Here is an 18,416-nt window from a genome sequence, read left to right on the forward strand (position 1 = left end):
TGAATCCTTGTGTTTCGTTTAAGCATTTTCATCATTCATCATTATAAAATAAAAAAAAGGTTTTTCGTGAAAATGAACTTCAATTAACTAATACATTAGTATTTTTCGGTAAATAGGGATCACCAGGAGAATATATTATAAACAACCATCATACAAACAGTATAGCGCAAACGGCTATAGGAGATGCAGTCTAATTTAATTAATGTTAATAATATACATAATTTAAGGTGATGTTTGTTTTTTAAGATGTTTTTATCTGAAGATCTGCGGATCATGTCTGTTAAGAAGATGTGGTCTGAAGGTCTTTATGCTGAATAATGAAGACTGTTTGTTTTTATGTCTGCAACATAACTTAATTCTGTCTGCAGCACTTAGAAGCACATTTCTAAGTCTGCGAGGCTGCAGACATAATAAGACATTATTTTATCTTATGTCTTCAGAAAAACAAACTGTCTGCAGTAAAAACGTCTGCCAGCACGCAGACATAAGACATAATAAGGTCTGCATACAGGAAAACAAACAACACCTAAATGTTATAAATGTTTATAATGTTTATACTTGGGTAAATAATTTCATTGATCCTTATAGTCATGTAATCTAATTTAAATGAATGTTCATAATTTAAATGTTAGTAGTTTAAATTAAAGGACCATCTAGGCAGTAATAATTAATTGGGAAATAATATATTCACCATTTAAATTACTCTTTCTACAAAATATAGCATTATTAAGTTGTAAAGTACAATCTGGATGGTGGGTATATCAATTCAATTCCCTAATTAAAATAAAGGACTTTCTACACCATGTTAAGAACTATCAACATAATTAAAAAACTTAGTGAATCGAATAAATAGTTTTAACATAACTACAAGGACTAACAAATCAATTACTCATATTTCATTTCAGTTAATATAATAGTATTATGATTCTAAATAATATAATATTATTAAGACTTTTATGGCTATTTTTAACATGCATTATTTGTTTGTACATTGAAAGTAATCATCGATTTTTTGAAAATGACTACCATCGACCAACTCAACGTACTACTAGTTGATCATAATTAAACTTAATTTTTATTTATTGATGTTATAGGTTGTTTTTGGAAAAATTAATATTATTATTTTAATTAATACTCCGTATTATTTTATCATATACTCCCTCCCTCTCATATTTATTGTCACCAGACAAAAAACACACAGTTTTAGGAAATCTCACTAACTTTATTTCTCCACTAATGAAATATATTCTCTCTCCAGATCCACCAATGAAATATCTTCTTTCCTTTCTATTTATGAAAGTGGACAATTAATTTGGGACATCTCAAAATGGAATAATGGACAATAATATAGGGATGGAGGGAGTAACTATTTATTTGATTGATTTAGATAATGTAATAAAATAAAATAATATTATTATTGTTGAGATAATAATGGAGTATTGTATTAGAAGATTATTACTATATTTACTTCTTATATTATATTCATATGATATAATATACGTATATAATATTTTAATGTTACACAATATTAATTGATATGTATTTTGATCATGCATATTTTTACCATAGGGTTTAACATGCCTGATCAATACGTTATTGGGGTTTAAGGATCTTAGAACGAGGCTCTCCGGTCCGGCTACCGTAAATAACCCTGGCCGACATGATTATGTCGGCGGGGTGACCAAGTGATTAAGTCCACCTTCGATGACAGGTCGTCGACCTGAAGGCCCCAAGTAAGGTCGTAGGTGCTAGTTAATCAAGAAACTAACCTGTTAACCTTGAGAAGATGCTAGATGATGTTGGACACGTAAGACGTGTAGCAGATGATGGTTGCGTAACGTGATGATGATTAGAATGATAGTTAGGGTTTGTATATATAGGCAAACCCTAATTCTAGAACCATCCGAGATATTGGCAATCCTTTCCATAACAAACTCCCCCGAATCACGGATGTAATTATGGAAAAGATATTTACTTGATAGCCAAGTAATCGCTGTACCGAGAACAAAGGCATTAGATACGAATCCGCATACCGCACACAAGCACACGCATACGCACACTAGTGAGTGCCCGCATACATATGGGATGCGCATGCGGGTTGCGGTATCATTATGTCCCCCCAGTTTGATGTTATATGGCGCAAGACATATGATGTCAAACTATTAAGCGAAGAAAAAACAAGAAAACGGCTAGCATTTAATTTTCCGCGTGCGTTTCGAGGTCATTTAATACCTATCACTGTCGCAGAAGCCCATTCGGCTGACAAGACGTAAAGTGGCTGTTGGCAGGCGCGTGTCAGCCACGCGCTCATAGGTAACCATACCCAACTGACATCCACGCGCGCACTTGTCAAACTATTAAGCGAAGAAAAAACAAGAAAACGGCTAGCATTTAATTTTTCGCGTGCGTTTCGAGGTCATTTAATGCCTGTCACTGTCGCAGAAGCCCATTCGGTTGACAAGACGTAAAGTGGCTGTTGGCAGGCGCGTGTCAGCCACGCGCTCATAGGTAACCATACCCAACTGACATCCACGCGCTCATAGGTAACCATACCCAACTGACATCCACGCGCGCACTTAAAATGCCACCCGTTGATCGCGTAACACGTGTACAGCCACGATCAACCCATGACTCCAAATCGTCACTATAAATAGCCCCAATTCACACACATTTCCATTTTTCTGCTCCAAGCTTCCCCAATACGCTGCTATATTCAATTTCGATCAAATCCTAAATACTCCGGCCACCGTCTAAAGGTTAGTAATTCTCCAACCACTCTATAGAAAATGACTAAGGCTAACGAGACCTATGTAGATAGTGTTAGATCGATTATAGAGCAGAAACACATTGATTACTTAGTCAAACAATACCCACCATTAGCGAAGTACAATCCGGTGCCACCCTTGTCTAATCAGCGTGCTCACGAGCCACCGGAGAAGAAGGTGGCCATCTACGAACATGCGTTCAAGCACGACAACTTTAGGGTTCCCCCCTCCGACTTCTTCCTAGGCGTACTAGACCACTTCAGAGTGGGATTAGGGCAACTACACCCTTATGCCATAGGTAAAATAGTACTGTTTGAGATGTGGTGCGTCGCACTCAACAAGGTACCGCTTGTTAAAGTTTTCTGTCATCTATACCGCTTGGCCAATCACCACAAATCCTGGTTCACCTTCTTCGCCCGACAAAATTTCACAAAAATCCCAAAGTCGAATGCGGGTAACTGGAAAGAAACGTTCGTTTACATTGACCAAACTGTAGTTGGTACCAATTTTCCGCAAACGCTTATATGGTGCGAGAAGGTGGAGAAGGATGTGAACAAAACCCCGGTCCTTGATGACGAGGAAACAAAGCTATTGGCGGAGTGCGCTAACGCACAGCTGGTGCACCGGTCATACGGGAACGTAATGTTGCGGTTAGGGAAGATCTCCGCACACTGGCCATGGGAAGATGTGCGTCCAGCCATAGTCGGACCGGATGGAAAGGGTAGGAATAATATAATCACGTACTAACATAACAGTTTGCTATTTATATTTGCTAACACATGCGTGCATGTTTGCAGAGATGAAGATGAAGAAAGTACTGACTGCGGAGGAGATTGGGGGCATTTCCTTCCGCAAGCAGAATGTGAATCAGCAGTTGGAGCAGGAGAATGTTGGCGAGAATGCACCTGCCACCTCCGGTAATAAGTGCAAGGCCGCCGAAGCCTCCCAACCCCAACTGAAGAAGAAGAAACTCACTCCCAAGCATAGGGAGGATAAGCGGAACGACAACTTCGTTCCCATCGAACCCCGTTCAGCGGATCTACCTCCCCCATCTTCTGGTAAGAGTTCTGCTTTCGCGCATACCGCATACTTAAGTTTGCATTTATTTAACCATTTATTAATATGCAGAGCATGCTGAAGAGACGCATCACACCCCACCGCGGGTCAATCCGGACCTTGAAGCTACCGCCGAGTCAAAGGACAAGACGATACACCTTGACTCTGAGTCTACACCAACCCCGCCACACGGCAGTTTCCGATTGGCGAACCTGGCGCAGCTCACCCAGTCATCGACGAAAAATGCCGCAGAGCAATCCGCCTTCCTCCAACAAATCTTCCCGGCTGAGTTCCGCAACCAACTAGCCGCACTGCCCTTTAATCAGGCGCTCAACGCCTTCATCCAAAACGGCCTTGTATTTTTTGGCATGGTTGCGGATCAAGCCCGCCGTTCCACTAACCTGTATATAGTGGCCGTGCGGAAAGAAACAGAATTAGGGCTGCTGCAAGTGGGGGTTGAGCAGGTTAAGAAAGACAGGGACGCCGCGGAAGAAGCGCGCAAGGCGGTATAGTTAACCGCGGAGGAAACCAAAACCGCATTGATTGAAGAGAGAAAGAAAAACAGCGAGCTGGTTGGGGCGGTTGACCAGTCCAAGGGGGAGACTGAGCGTCTGCGGGTGGAGCTGTGTGATGACCCGGAAATTTCGACTAAATTTAAACTTAATCTTAAATGATTAATGATTTTGACACGATAAGTAAAGTCTGTAAAACTGAATCTCAAAAATTTTAAACTATTCAAATACCCATCAGTTGTTCTCAACGATTCGCGAACCATTATATGTAAATAGATACATATATATACTATAACTTGAAAACGTAACAAAGTTTTAATTGCATGTTACCGTACATTAAACTTATTGGTTTATATATCTATTTGAATATATATGATTTCAAGTTATTTAGTAAACGATAGTAACATTCGATTATTGATTCGATTGATATTTAGATAAGTTAACTAAAACGTTTAAGATGAACAAGTAAAACACTAATTTGCTACAGTATTTTCAAATTGCTACAGTACCCAAAATGCTACAGTGTTTTCGTCAAAATTCTGTATGCGGAACGTTGGTACCCCAACTTCTGCGGGCACAACAGCTTCTGATCCATAGACCAAACTGAACGGAGTCTCACCAGTGCTTGCTTTGGGCGTTGTTCTATGCGCCCACAAAACCTTTGGCAGTTCGTCCACCCAACCAACTCTACCATGGCCCAACCTAGCTTTGATTCCAGCCACTATGTCCCGGTTGGTGACTTCGCACTGGCCGTTCGCCTGCGGATGCGCAACGGATGTAAAAGTTTGCTTTATATTAACCTCCGCGCACCAGCTGCGGAAAGGATCTCCCGCAAATTGCGTACCATTATCACTAATAATTTCGTTTGGTATACCGAATCGAAAAACTATGTCTTCCCATACAAAATTACGCACCCTTTTTCCTGATATTGCCGCCAGCGGTCGTGCTTCAACCCATTTCGTGAAATAGTCGATTGCAACAATCAAGAATTTGATGTTTCCTGCGTGTGCAGAGTATGCGTAAGATACTGACGTAAATAGCATACGGTATAAAATAGATGAGAATATTACCTCGGCCTTTTGGAAATGGTCCGACTATGTCAATTGCCCATTTACAGAATGGCCATGGTGAGGAGACTGGTATCATAGGATGCGCAGGTGCCCTGCTGATAGGTGCATGTATTTGGCAAGATTCGCATTGCTTCACTATCTGCGCGGTATCTGCATACATAGTGGGCCAATAATAACCTAGCCGTATAATTTTTGACACAATAGACCTGTGCCCCGAATGAAGAGCGCATGCACCTTCATGCACCTCGCGTATAACCTCCTCTGCCTCTTTCGGACCAATACACCTTAAGTGCGGCCCTAAATAATTTTTTCGATATAGGACTTCACCCTCGAGGGCATACAGTGGTGCCTTAGTGCGGACCTTCCTCGCATCAACGGAATCCGTAGGTGATGTGCCGTCCCGCAGGAATGCAATAATAGGTGTCATCCATGTTGAGCTGGATTCCTCAACAGGTGCTACCAAAGGCATCATAACAATGGATTTCGCATGCAGTTCTTCTATAAGAACTTTCTTCCCCAGATGATCAAAAGCCAAAGCGGCCAATTTGCTAAGCGCATCCGCTTTCTTATTTTGCCCCCGCATTACGTGGGAGATTTGAAAAGCTTCAAACTGGTCAGCGAGGTTATGAACAAGCGATAAATATTGCTGCATGGCAATGTCGTGCACTTCAAAGTCCCCGCTGACTTGACTACATACCAGCTTTGAATCCACATAAGCGTGCAGAATTTTAACATTCAATTTATGCGCAATGCGCATACCTGTTAACAGAGCCTCATATTCTGCTTCGTTGTTCGTAACAGCAAAATTAAACCATAGCGCATATGTATGCTCTTCGCCATCTGGACCAGTTAAAATTACACCCGCACCCGCGCCAGCTGCGCTGCAGGCACCATCGGTATATAACTCCCATGGTGACAAAGTTGGTGCATGCGTATCTTGATGTTCTGCTGATGCCTCGACATCCGCAGGCAACTCCGAAAGGTAATCCGCAAGTATTTGACCCTTAACTGCGCTTCGCGAGGAAAAATTTATCTCGTGTTCTCCTAACTCAACTGCCCATTTAGCCATTCGGCCAGAAATCTCAGGCTTGAATAACACCTGAAAGAAAAATGATTGCGTTAGTCAATGCGGTAACCCCGGACATTGCCGCAAATTAGGCATGTGCCAACCTGTTTGATCGGTTGATCAGTTAGAACCACGATTGGATGTGCTTGAAAGTACCGGCGCAAACACCGCGCTGTGTGGACTAGCGCATATACTAGTTTTTCTATTGGTGAATAGTTTACTTCGCTTGATGTCAGCGTCTTGCTTACGAAGTAGACCGGCATTTGCGTCTGAGAAAACCTCAGCGTTAAATTTATGCGAAATAGACAATGTAAATAAAAGTAGATTACCTTTCCGCGATCTGCGATGAGGACTGAGCTGATAGCCTCTTTTGATGCCGCAAGATATAGCGTAAGCGTTTCTCCAGATACTGGCGCGGTGAGTGTTGGTAATTCAGCGAGCACCTTCTTCATCTCCTGAAAGGCTGATTCTGCTTCCTGAGTCCACACGAAGTCTTTCGTCTTTAAACAATTCTTCAAAGTATTGAAGAATGGCAATTGTCTCTCTGCGGCCTTCGACAAAAACCGCGTGATCGCCGCAAGCTTCCCGGTTAGACTCTGCACGTCTTTCTTTGTCTTCGGAGATGGCAAACTATCAATGGCTTCAATCTTTTTGGGATTTGCCTTGATTCCCCGCGCTGTCACCACATGACCTAGAAACTTGCCTTCCTCTTCCCCAAAACTACAATTAAGCGGGTTAAGCTTCATGTTTACCCTGCGTAGAGACGCAAATGTTTCTAGGATGTCTGCGAGCATTTCTTCTTCAGTGTTGCTCTTAATTACCAAATCGTCAACGTACGCTTCAAGATTCCTACCAATTTGGTGTTTGAATGCCGCATCAATTACGCGCTGATATGCTGCGCCCGCGTTTTTTAATCTGAAAGGCATCTTCGTATAGCAATAAATACCTTGCGGCATATGAAAAGCAGTTTTGTCCTCATCTTCCGCAGCCATTAAGATTTGGTGATAACCCTTGTATGCGTCCAGAAAACACTTGTACCGGAAACCTGACAATGATTCCACCTTCCAGTCTATCTCCGGGAGAGGGTAGTTGTCCTTAGGACACGCTTTATTAATGTCTTTAAAATCAACGCACATCCGTCAATTACCGTCAGCCTTCTTGACTAACACAGGATTAGCAACCCATGTCTGATAGCGTACTTCCCACAGAATGTTTGCTTTTACAAGGTTATCTACTTCCGCGCACAACCAATCACTGCGTTCAAGAGCCATATGCCGCTTCTTTTGTCTAACGGGCGTGAGTGATGGATTAACATTTAATTTGTGTTCCGCAATATCTCTCGGAACCCCAGTCATGTATGATTCATGCCACGCGAAAACATCTGCGTTAGCGGATAATATTCCATGCAATTTGGCCTTTGTTTCGGCTGACAAGCCTGCGCCGATTTTAATCCGCTTATCCAGATGTAAACGGTTTGCTATGACCGCACTGCTTGCGAGTTGTTCTCCTATGCTGGGAATGTTTACAGGCACAACTGAACCACACAACTCGGTTGTTTGATGTGAAGCAATTGTGGCAACCCCTTCCTTCGTAGGAAACTTTATCAAACCATGCACCGCCGACGGTATAATGTTAAAACGCCGTATGAAATTTCTCCCAAGCAACGCGTTGTACCGCGAAGTTGAACGAACCACGTAAAAGTCAACTAACTCGTGTTTAACCAATTGCGGATTCTTGTCATCCGCGAGTTCTATTATTAGCTCTATCCGGCCTAGCGGCCATGAGCTTTCCCCGGAGAACCCAGATAACGTAATATCAGACTGGCGTAGCTGCGTTTTAACTTCTGCAGGGAGGAAACGATAGCAATGCTCGTACATAATGTTCACGCCACTCCCGATGTCAACATGCATGCGTTTAACTTGTACTCCGCAAGTAGGGATGCGACACTTGATGATAATGGGTTCGTTAACTGTGTCGATTGACATTACAGGAGGAAACGTGATTGGGAGAAGTTCCCAGTCATGGTGATCATTGTACTTTCTCCGCTGGCTAACTTTCTCTGCGTCGACCATATTAATGGTTAAAACGGCGTTTTTTGTTTTATCAACTTTTTGCCATGCGAAAGTTTTAGCCTTTGACCCTTCTTCTGCGGATTTTCCCTTGTCCTTCTTAGGTGGTTTTAGGTGATCCAATTTACCTGCGCATAGTGCCTCGAGCACTCGTTCCATCAAGTTTTTGCATCGATTAGTGTCATGCCCGTAATCGTCATGGAATTCGCAATACTTCGTTTTATCCCGCTTACCAAATTCTGTAAGCGGAGTTGGAACCGCAAAGGTTGCGCACACTGGTTCGGTTGCCAAAATTTCTTTTGGCGTTTTAGACAAACTTTTAAGCAGCGCATAGTTCTGATTATTGATGCCGCACTGATTATTGTTTCGATAATTGCCACTTGATTTCCCTTTATCATTCCTGATAGGACCACCGCTAGGATACCTTCCGCGAGAGTTGTTGCCACGATTTTGATCACGCGAACGATCATCATCGTCTTTCCTCTCATTGCGTGAACTAGCTGTTGGAATATCATTATCTTCGCCACTCCGCATATAGTCATGGCATTCATTAAGCGCTTCAGCATAAATTGTTGGGACCGTATGGCGCAGACGCCTTACCAGTGTTGGATGACGTTCTGAGTTTATACCATGTATGAGTCCGGAAATCTGTTGCTCTGGCTTGAGATCTGGTATGCGCAGACACTCATTAGTATATCTTGTGAGAAATTCACCCAAAGATTCCTTGGATTTCTGCACAATATCATGACATTCGATATGAGTGCGTTTGCGTGGCCTCTGATTCTGATATTGCAGCAAGAATTTCGTCCGCAGATCCATAAACCCGGCTATACTACCCGCCGGCAGTTTATTAAACCATTCACGAGCAATACCCTGCAGTGTCATTGGGAATATCTGACACGCAACCGGATCCACCCAACCTTGAGTGCGCATTGCGCCTTCAAAGCGCTGTAAGAAGTCATCTGGATCAGTTAAGCCATTGTAAGTACCCAACGTATGAGGTATCTTTGGCGCAGATGGAAACGGATATGCAATTATATGCGGAGGAAACTTATCAAAAGTAGTTGGTAGCTCAAAAGGTGGTTTAACAGGGTCACCTTTGAGCCCTGCGAAGAAACGCCTCATCATATCCTGAACAAAATCAGGTTGTGAAAATAGGTGGACCATGTCAGGAGGTGCCGCCTGCATAAATTGGCTTGCGAGATTTGCCTGCCCTTGAATATTTTGCCAGGGCTGCCCTGGCGTCTGCGGATACAACCAAGGATGATTTGGAAAAGAAGGCAGGCTTGCCGGCGCAGAGTATACGGGTATCTGAAAATGTGCCGAAACCTGTGGCGCAGATGCCTGCGAGACCTGAGGATATGCCGCTATAAGCCCAACCGTATGAGCAGTGCTTTGTTGTTCTGCGGTTATCGGCGTCCAATGAGAATTGGCATCCGGAATGACACCGAACCTCCAACTATTAAGTAATGCATGCGCATCCGCAGGAGTCAAAAACTGCGAAATTGGACGCGGTGGTTGCCAAGGTTGCAACGGTGTAAACGATGAATTCTGCTGAACACTCTGCGTCTGCAGAGGAATTGAAACCGTGGTACTATAAATTGGTACCTGGCCGCAGCATACTACGTGCGGGCCTACTGTTTCACCGCTAGTGCCTACCAAGATGACCCTTGGATCCACTCCGGAAAAATCCAACCGCGTGGTGGTAACTGGCGAGTTTGCCCTTGGCGGTGTAATCCCATCTGGATATATCGGCTTATACCTCTGAAAAGGCTCGCCGGATACAGGTGGAAGATATGGCGCGTATCCCGCCCCAGTCATAGCCTGCGTATGCTGACTGCCAGATGGTGTGTTTTGATTATCTGTTTGAGTACGTTCCGACGAGTCCCCGGAAGTCATGATACTGTTAAAAAAAAAAATTCAAAAAATTTCGTGAGCAATAAGCCTTATAATTCAAAACCTTTTAAAAGAGAAAGCAATTAAACAGTCTTGAACTTGAGTTCGACTCTCAATGAAAGCACCACTTGATCATGCATATTTTTACCATAGAGTTTAACATGCCTGCTCAATACGTTATTGGGGTTTAAGGATCTTAGAACGAGGCTCTCCGGTCCGGCTACCGTGAATAACCCTGGCCGACATGATGATGTCGGCGGGGTGGCTAAGTGATTAAGTCCACCTTCGATGACAGGTCGTCGACCTGAAGGCCCCAAGTAAGGTCGTAGGTGCTAGTTAATCAAGAAACTAACCTGTTAACCTTGAGAAGATGCTAGATGATGTTGGACACGTAAGACGTGTAGCAGATGATGGTTACGTAACGTGATGATGATTAGAATGATAGTTAGGGTTTGTATATATAGGCAAACCCTAATTCTAGAACCATCCGAGATATTGGCAATCCTTTCCATAACAAACTCCCCCGAATCACGGATGTAATTATGGAAAATATATTTACTTGATAGCCAAGTAATCGCTGTACCGAGAACAAAGGCATTAGATACGAATCCGCATACCGCACACAAGCACACGCATACGCACACTAGTGAGTGCCCGCATACATATGGGGTGCGCATGCGGGTTGCGGTATCATTATATTTAATTAAATTAGAGACCAAATAATTGTAGGCTATTTCATGTTATATATATATATAATGTGTATATTTTATTGATTTTGTTTATTCTTTTGAGTTATAGCTTGACATTGGAGTTTTTGGATTGATAAAATTATAATAAAGAATGTTATAACTATGATTTTTTTTAAAGCAATGGTGTGATTGATAAAATAGAACGATTAAGCGCCAATGATTTAAAAGACCCGTTTGAATTTATAATTTGTATGACAATAGTCTGTTTAAAAATCATTCGGAATGAACTCTGTGAATGATGTAAAAATTAATGTAATAATCTTTTAAATGAATAACTAAAATAATATAATTGTTTGATAAGTGCTATTAACATAATTTAAAGAGTATATTAAATGAAATGAATGTCTTGAATAATTAAGAAATTATTTCATTTTTGAATAGTTCATGGTTTAACTTCATCTATCATTCAGATATATTAAATATCAGTAACAAATACACTGAATGTTAAACAGTACAACATTTAATTAATGCTGAACTATTTAATTAAAAGAAAATTAAAAGCACCTCAAATCCAAATGTAAAAATGTAAAGTAAATGATAGAGTTGTGTTTGTTCTCATCTATATCTATCTCTATATTTAGTGATAAAGTTAGCTTTTCAAAGGACAACTGGAGAAGGTCTTATGTGGTGCACTAAATTTTTTCTTTATCTTATTCTTCATTATTTAAATTTTAAATATATAATAATAATACTAGTAGTAAATTGTTGTCATTACTCTTTTTACTATATTTCGGAGTTTTATTTAGGAAATTAAGAATTATAATAATAATAAAAAAAGATTCTATACAAAAGTTTTTGCGTTTGTAAGTTTTTTCAAAGAGAGGGTAACTAAAAAGATTGTTACGTCTATTTGTCTCTAACATTTACTTTCAAATAGAGAGCATATTTATTCAATTATTTCGGTTTGGTTCCCTTTTTCTTTCTTTCAACAAAAAAGCTACTCCGTAATTGTTATGCAACTACAACAAGTAGAACCAAAGAAAATGGTCAAATACATGGATGAACACACCAGTGGATCTTATAGATTGTGCTAATGCTATTGAGGTTTGAAGACACCAGGATTCCATTTTACATGGAATAAATCTCTTAAAAACCCAAATTGTGATAATTTGAAAAAGTTAGACAAAATTGTGGTCAATGATGCTTTTATGACACAATTCCCTTGGACTTATGGGCTTTTCCCCCTATCTAGTTTCTAATCATAGCCCATCTCTTGTAGGCATACCTGAAGGGTTAAAACATAAACCTAGAGCTTTTAAGTTTATGAACTATACAGCTGATAAAGATGGGTTCATTCCACTGGTTGAACAAGGGTGGACTAAGCATGTGAATGGCCACAATATGTTCAAAGTTGTTAAAAAGCTTCAAATACTTAAGAAAGATTTGAACAAGCTGAATTTGTCAAACATTTTCAACAATTTTGGGTGTATCTTCTGTTGTGAGTCCTTTAGAAGAGCTTGGTGATGTTTTTTCCAACAAACTATCTGATGCTGATGCTTTAAAAATGGTTGAAGATGTTACTGATAAGGAGATAAATGGTGCTATATTTGATATGGATAGTATTAGTGCTGCTGGACCATATGGTTACTCATCTCATTTTTTCAAAAAAGCTTGGAATATTGTTGGGAAGGATGTCTGTTTGGCCGTTAAGAATTTTTTTTAGAGATGAGAATTTATTGGGTGAAGTTAATGCTACATTGATTGCTTTGGTGCCTAAGATTGAAACTCCTAATAAGGTCTTTGATTTTAGACCTATTGCTTGTTGCAATGTAATTTTCAAGAGCATTAGCAAAATACTACTAACAGGATGAAAGATGGTCTCAAGAAGGTGGTAAGTCTCAATCAAAGTGCTTTTATACCTGGGATACATATTCAGTATAACATTTTGGTCACACAAGAATTACTAAAAGGGTATAACATATCAAGTGGCCCCTAGCAGATGTGCATTGAAAATTGATATCCAAAAAGCGTATGATACTATGAATTAGGCTTTTCTTGAAAAAATGTTATATGGATTTGGCTTTCACCCTAGGATGGTTGGTTTATTAATGACATGTGTTAACACTGCAAGTTTTTCTATCTGTATCAATGGAGAACCACATGGATTCTTTATGGGTGGCAGAGGGCTAAGACAAGGGGACCCTATATCCCTTTATCTTTTCACATTGGTTATGGAGGTGTTGACTTTGATAATGGCTAAAAGGATAAAAGAGGAAACTGGATTCATGTTTCACTATGGCTACAAAAAGTTGAAAATATCACATGTATGCTTTGCTGACGATTTATTAGTGTTGTGTCATGGTGATATGACATCTATACATGTTATAAAGAAGGCTTTGGATGAATTTAGTAGTGTTTCAGGCTTGTACCATAATCTCAGTAAAAGTATTGTCTTTTTTGGGAATGTTCCTGATGAGGTTAAAAGTGGTATTTTGCAAATAATGCCATTTACTGTTAGCAAACTCCCAATGAGGTATTTGGGGATCCCACTTATAGCTAAAAAACTAGGTATTGGTGATTGTAAGTGCTTAGTCGATAAGGTAAAAGCTAAAGTTCAATGATGGAGAAACAAGAAATTGTCTTATGCTCGTAGACTCCAATTAATTGCGTATGTTCTTGCCTCTATGCAAATAATTGGGCATCAGTCTACATAATTCTTGTTACAGTGATTAATGATATTAAAAAGGTGTTAAAAAGGTTTCTTATGGAACCATGGTGATTGTACTAAAGGTAAAGCTAGAGTTGCTTGGAAGCTTATATGCAGGCCTAAGGATCAAGGTGGATTGGGTATCAAACCTTTGCAAAAGTGGAATGAGGTTTTGTTGATTAAACAGATGTGGAAAATTATTATTCAGTAAAATTCACTGTGGGCAAATTGGGTAAATGTTGTAAAGTTAAAGTGCAGAAGCATATGGGATGTGCATGAGGAACGCTCTGACAGTTGAGGTTGGAGGCAAAATTTTCAATTAAGGAATAAAATTAAGCCTCATGTGTTTAATGAAATTGGTTATGGCTTGAAAACATTTATTTGGTTTGATAAATGGTATTCTATTGGGACCCTAGATCAAGTGGTTTCTAGAAGAGATAGATATCAAGCCAGGTTAGGAGATGATTTGAAAGTAGCCCGAGTTGTGCATAACAATCAATGGTTGCTTTTTAGTATTAATATGCTTGTGTTAAAAGCTCAAGAAGATAGAACTTTATGGATAGCTAATGATGGTAGTAGAGGTGATTATCAATCCTGGCAAGTTTGGCAAGATCTCAGGGGTAATTACCCTATTGCAAAATGGTACCATGTAATTTGGTTTCCTCAAGCCACTCCTAAGCATGCTTTCCTGATGTGGGTTGCTATTCAGAAAAGATTGGTAACACATGATAGGTTGCAGAAGTGGTACACTAATTTGAACCTTAAATGTGCTCTTTGTGATCAAGGCAATGACTCTCATGAACACCTGTTTTTCAAATTTGTATATGCAGCTGAGATATGGAAGAGGTTAAAAGATATGCTACTGTTTAGAGGTCTGCCTGATGACTTGTATAAGATTGTGGACAAACTTTTTGTAAGACCCGAAACCGATTTGTACATAATGTAAATATATATTAAATGCTGGCTGGAATTCGCGACAGAAGGAGTGCGCGGCGCACTCCTGTCTGCGCGGCGCGCATATGCTGCAGACAGCCCTTTTCGTTTTCCCTCTTATATTAAAGGGGTATTTTGGTATTTTCACTTATAGGACGGATTTAAAGCCACAAGATCAGATCTAAGGTGTCATTTACTCCACTTTCACCTACTTTATCTCTTCCACTTCAATTCTAGAGAGAGAAACCCATTTGAGAGAGAGAGCTCAAATCTAAGAGGAAAGAGCTTGATTCGGGTCAAAGTGCAAGTATTAAAGTCGTGCATCTCGCTATTAGCTACGTTTTGTTTGTGGTGGTATGTCCTAACCTTGATTTCCTTTGATTAATTTGTTTAAGGGTTAGGGTTTGGGTTAGTAATGAACCTAAGACCCATTTATTGGTGATTTGAGGGTTTTTGGGTAAGATTGGGTCATGAGGACCCAAGAATAATTAACCTAGGGTTTTGAAATGATAATTGTATTCATGGGTCTTAAATGGTTAAACAAATTACTAGCACACTTTGTGGTTAAGAGAACGGGTGTTATTTGGGTTTGTGGGTGACCCAAATGGGTGTGTAAACCTTGAAATGGGTCAAATGAGTCTTGGGTGACCTAAATTGTCTAATGAGTATGAAAATGCACTAACCTTGTGTTAATAAGTGTATTAAGACCATAATTGGTTAGTGTTAGGGTTTTGGCGAAATCTTGACCTAGTGTTAGGGTTAAGGGTGCAAATGGTTCACAATTGCACTATGGGTCAAAATGAAACTAGGAAGGTGAGTGAGTTGGTTGACCAAATTGATTGTGTGATTGATTATATGCATAATGTAATAGGTACGTTACATTGAAGGTTGCGAGCTTGGTTTATCATTCACCGAAGGCGTTAAGGTGAGTGGAATAATTATTCGTGTATTTATATAATTTATTTTCTTGTGTGCGTTAGTGGAATGTGGGTTTGAAATTCGGGCGATCGATACCACATTGTACTTTTCATGTAATAAGGGTTTAAAGTTCGAGCGTCGATACCTTATTATCATGAGTAATGCGTGGGATACGGGTTTTAAGTTCGGGCGTTCGATACCCTATCCTCATATATGTGGCGTGAAATGTGGGTTTTAAGTTCGGGTGATCGATACCACATTGATCGTAACGGGTGGTCATAAGTTCGGGCGTTCGATACCACTCAAGGGGCTAGTGATGCATACTAGTGGCGTCTGTGTGGCTAACGGTTCATTCGCGAGAATCGTTCCCTTTGTATTTTGGTTAACCATGGTTATGCGTTGTAGTGTAGCATATTATATTGTTCGGTTTATATGTTATTGTTTGTGCTAGCTCGTGGTATTGGAGATTTAGCGTTATACTTGCGATGATATGCTATTTAAATTGCTATCGTGCATGAGGTAATTGTGTAAGTGATTGCAAGTAAGTAGGTTATATATGTATGTGTATAATTATTGCATTCACTAAGCATTTTGCTTACCCTCTCGTTGATTACCATTTTAGACTCCGGCGTGGACAAAGGCAAGGGTATTCGTTTGGATTAGAGATTTTCCACTCTTGATACTATAGTGGAGGCTTTTGTGATTCGACCTAGGTTTTGGGTAGTTTAACCCCAAACACCATGCTCATCTTTTGTTTGGTACTTAAACTCGTGGGTCGAAAATATATATTGGTGATGTACGGGTCATCGTACCATTTTGTAAACTCATAAACTTTTGATTTGATTACATTGTATTGGTCGTAAACGATTTAAGGTCTTAAGTGAATGTGTTTGAAAATTTGGCTTTTGAGGTGCAAAAACTGTCAACAGCTTGTTTTGTGTAGTAAAGCGCGCCTCGCATTTGGGGGCGCGCCACGCAAAATGGGGGAATGCAGGTACTTGGTGCCAGGATCTAATTCTGACCTGGTCTCACGCTTTAATGCGCGCCGCGCATGGGTTTGCACACCGCGCGACTTGGCCTGGTCAGGATCACTTAAAAAAGGTTTTGCGTGTTTTTCTCGTATTACGTTTTGAGTCGTTACACTTTCTAATTATCTGTTTTCAAGGAGCATTTGGAATGTCATTAATCGTATTGTAATTGTTGCTATGGTATATCATGTTTGGCAGGAGCGTAATTGGAGAATCTTCAAAAACAAGAAAAGAAATGCAGTGGATTTGTATGAGATGATTGTGGAGAATATCAGAGTCAAACTATTGACTTTAAAAGTTAAAAGAAGTATTGCAGTTATTAAAGCTGCTGATATTTGAAATTTAAAGTGGGATAACTTTAGATTTACGGTTAGATCTGGGTAATATGTCACCTAAACGTAGCGCGTCGTGAAAGATGAGACGACTTATTTTAGGGTGGTAGTGTATTGCCTAGGGTTTGGTTGTGTTGTGTGTTTGGGTATGTATTTCTCTGCCTCCTTGGGACGTTAGCTTGGCCCTTGTTTGTATTTGAGATGTGTTTATTAATATAATTCTCTTTTTTGCCGGGAGAAAATGGTCAAATACATATGTGCGCTTAAAACTTGAACTCACAACCTTATAATTAAAAGGTCACATCGATACCCTAAGCGAATGACCTTTTGGTGTAGTTCTATAAGTTAGTCTTAAACATACATAAACAAATAAACATACATAAACAAAGCTAGTACTCCTATGGTAGTGTACTAGCGTCGATAAATTTACTTTACATTTGTATTTTTTCTTTTATGCTTCAGTGTAAAAGTCCCTATGTTTACCAACTTATATGGTTTAGTGTTATGGTCCTTTACACATAAACAACTTCCAATCGACTAAAACAAAACATTAATTATTAATTGCAGGGAAAAAGAAAACAGCAACCCTGTTAGTATTTACAATTTAATTAACCACCAGTAATTAGTTTTTACTGATGCTACTTCCGTTATCTTTACCGTAACACCAATAACCGAAGCACCAGCACAGCCGGTAATCGAGTCTAGACATGGTTGTAAAAGTCCCCAACTAGTCTCTCACTTGGTTGATTATTTAATCAAAGTTGTCAAAGTCTAATTTAGTCGGATTTATTTTTTTAGAACGGCCGTTTCGGAATCCGAGAAGAGTATTAACCACCTTCGCGATCATATTCCACACACCGCTTCAAGGATGTTCCCAATGACCCCCACAAAGATATCAATCCATACGGGCATGTATCCTGTAAAAAATCATGGTAATCACCCCGGCGAGGCTCGAACCCGAGATCTCTCGAAAACCAAGTAACCTTGGGGTACCACTCAGGACAAGTGCTGATGGTAGTTTAGTCGGATTTATTAATTCAAAGTTAGATTATTTGGTAAAATCTATTCAAAGTCAAAGTTGGTCAACGTCTGACTAGTTTTTGACTTAGCCGATTAGTCTCTGCATGGTTCTAACCGACTAGTCCCGACTAGCGACAATTTCAACATTGAGTTTGGATAAGCTGTATGCATGATTTTGTTGGCAACGTCATTGCATTATGGATCATGGTGATTGGTGAGCTGATATAGTTGGAGGTCCTAACTTCAGAATCATGTTATTTTTTATTTTTTTTTTTACTATGGGTGGCAAAACGGGTGGGTCAGGTAGTAAGTATTTTTTACTACCACAAGATCCATCAGGGAGTAACAAACATCA

The 18,416-nt window shown here is 40.1% G+C and overlaps 1 protein-coding gene across 1 annotated transcript; it reads left to right on the forward strand.

Moving 5' to 3' along the window:
- Positions 1-12,687: 12,687 nt before the first annotated feature.
- On the forward strand, positions 12,688-17,048 carry LOC139854979 (uncharacterized). Its single transcript, XM_071844247.1, has 7 exons — positions 12,688-12,816; positions 12,902-12,952; positions 13,172-13,703; positions 13,881-13,970; positions 14,089-14,136; positions 14,247-14,743; positions 16,908-17,048. Exons 1-7 carry the CDS (start codon positions 12,688-12,690, stop codon positions 17,046-17,048), a joined length of 1,488 nt encoding a protein of 495 aa, XP_071700348.1.
- The last annotated feature ends 1,368 nt before the right edge of the window (positions 17,049-18,416 follow it).

Source organism: Rutidosis leptorrhynchoides, chromosome 6 (genome assembly GCF_046630445.1).
Source record: "Rutidosis leptorrhynchoides isolate AG116_Rl617_1_P2 chromosome 6, CSIRO_AGI_Rlap_v1, whole genome shotgun sequence".
Lineage (NCBI taxonomy): Eukaryota > Viridiplantae > Streptophyta > Magnoliopsida > Asterales > Asteraceae > Rutidosis > Rutidosis leptorrhynchoides.

What these genes read in the sequence shown, in the direction of transcription:
- LOC139854979 (XM_071844247.1), top strand. Translation starts at nt 12,688, where the DNA reads ATGGTTGAAGATGTTACTGATAAGGAGATAAATGGTGCTATATTTGAT. An exon ending in GACCTATTGCTTGTTGCAAT is followed by an intron (nt 12,953 to 13,171) that starts GTAATTTTCAAG and finishes ACTATGAATTAG; the next exon opens with GCTTTTCTTGAAAAAATGTT. An exon ending in AGATTGTGGACAAACTTTTT is followed by an intron (nt 14,744 to 16,907) that starts GTAAGACCCGAA and finishes CATGTTTGGCAG; the next exon opens with GAGCGTAATTGGAGAATCTT.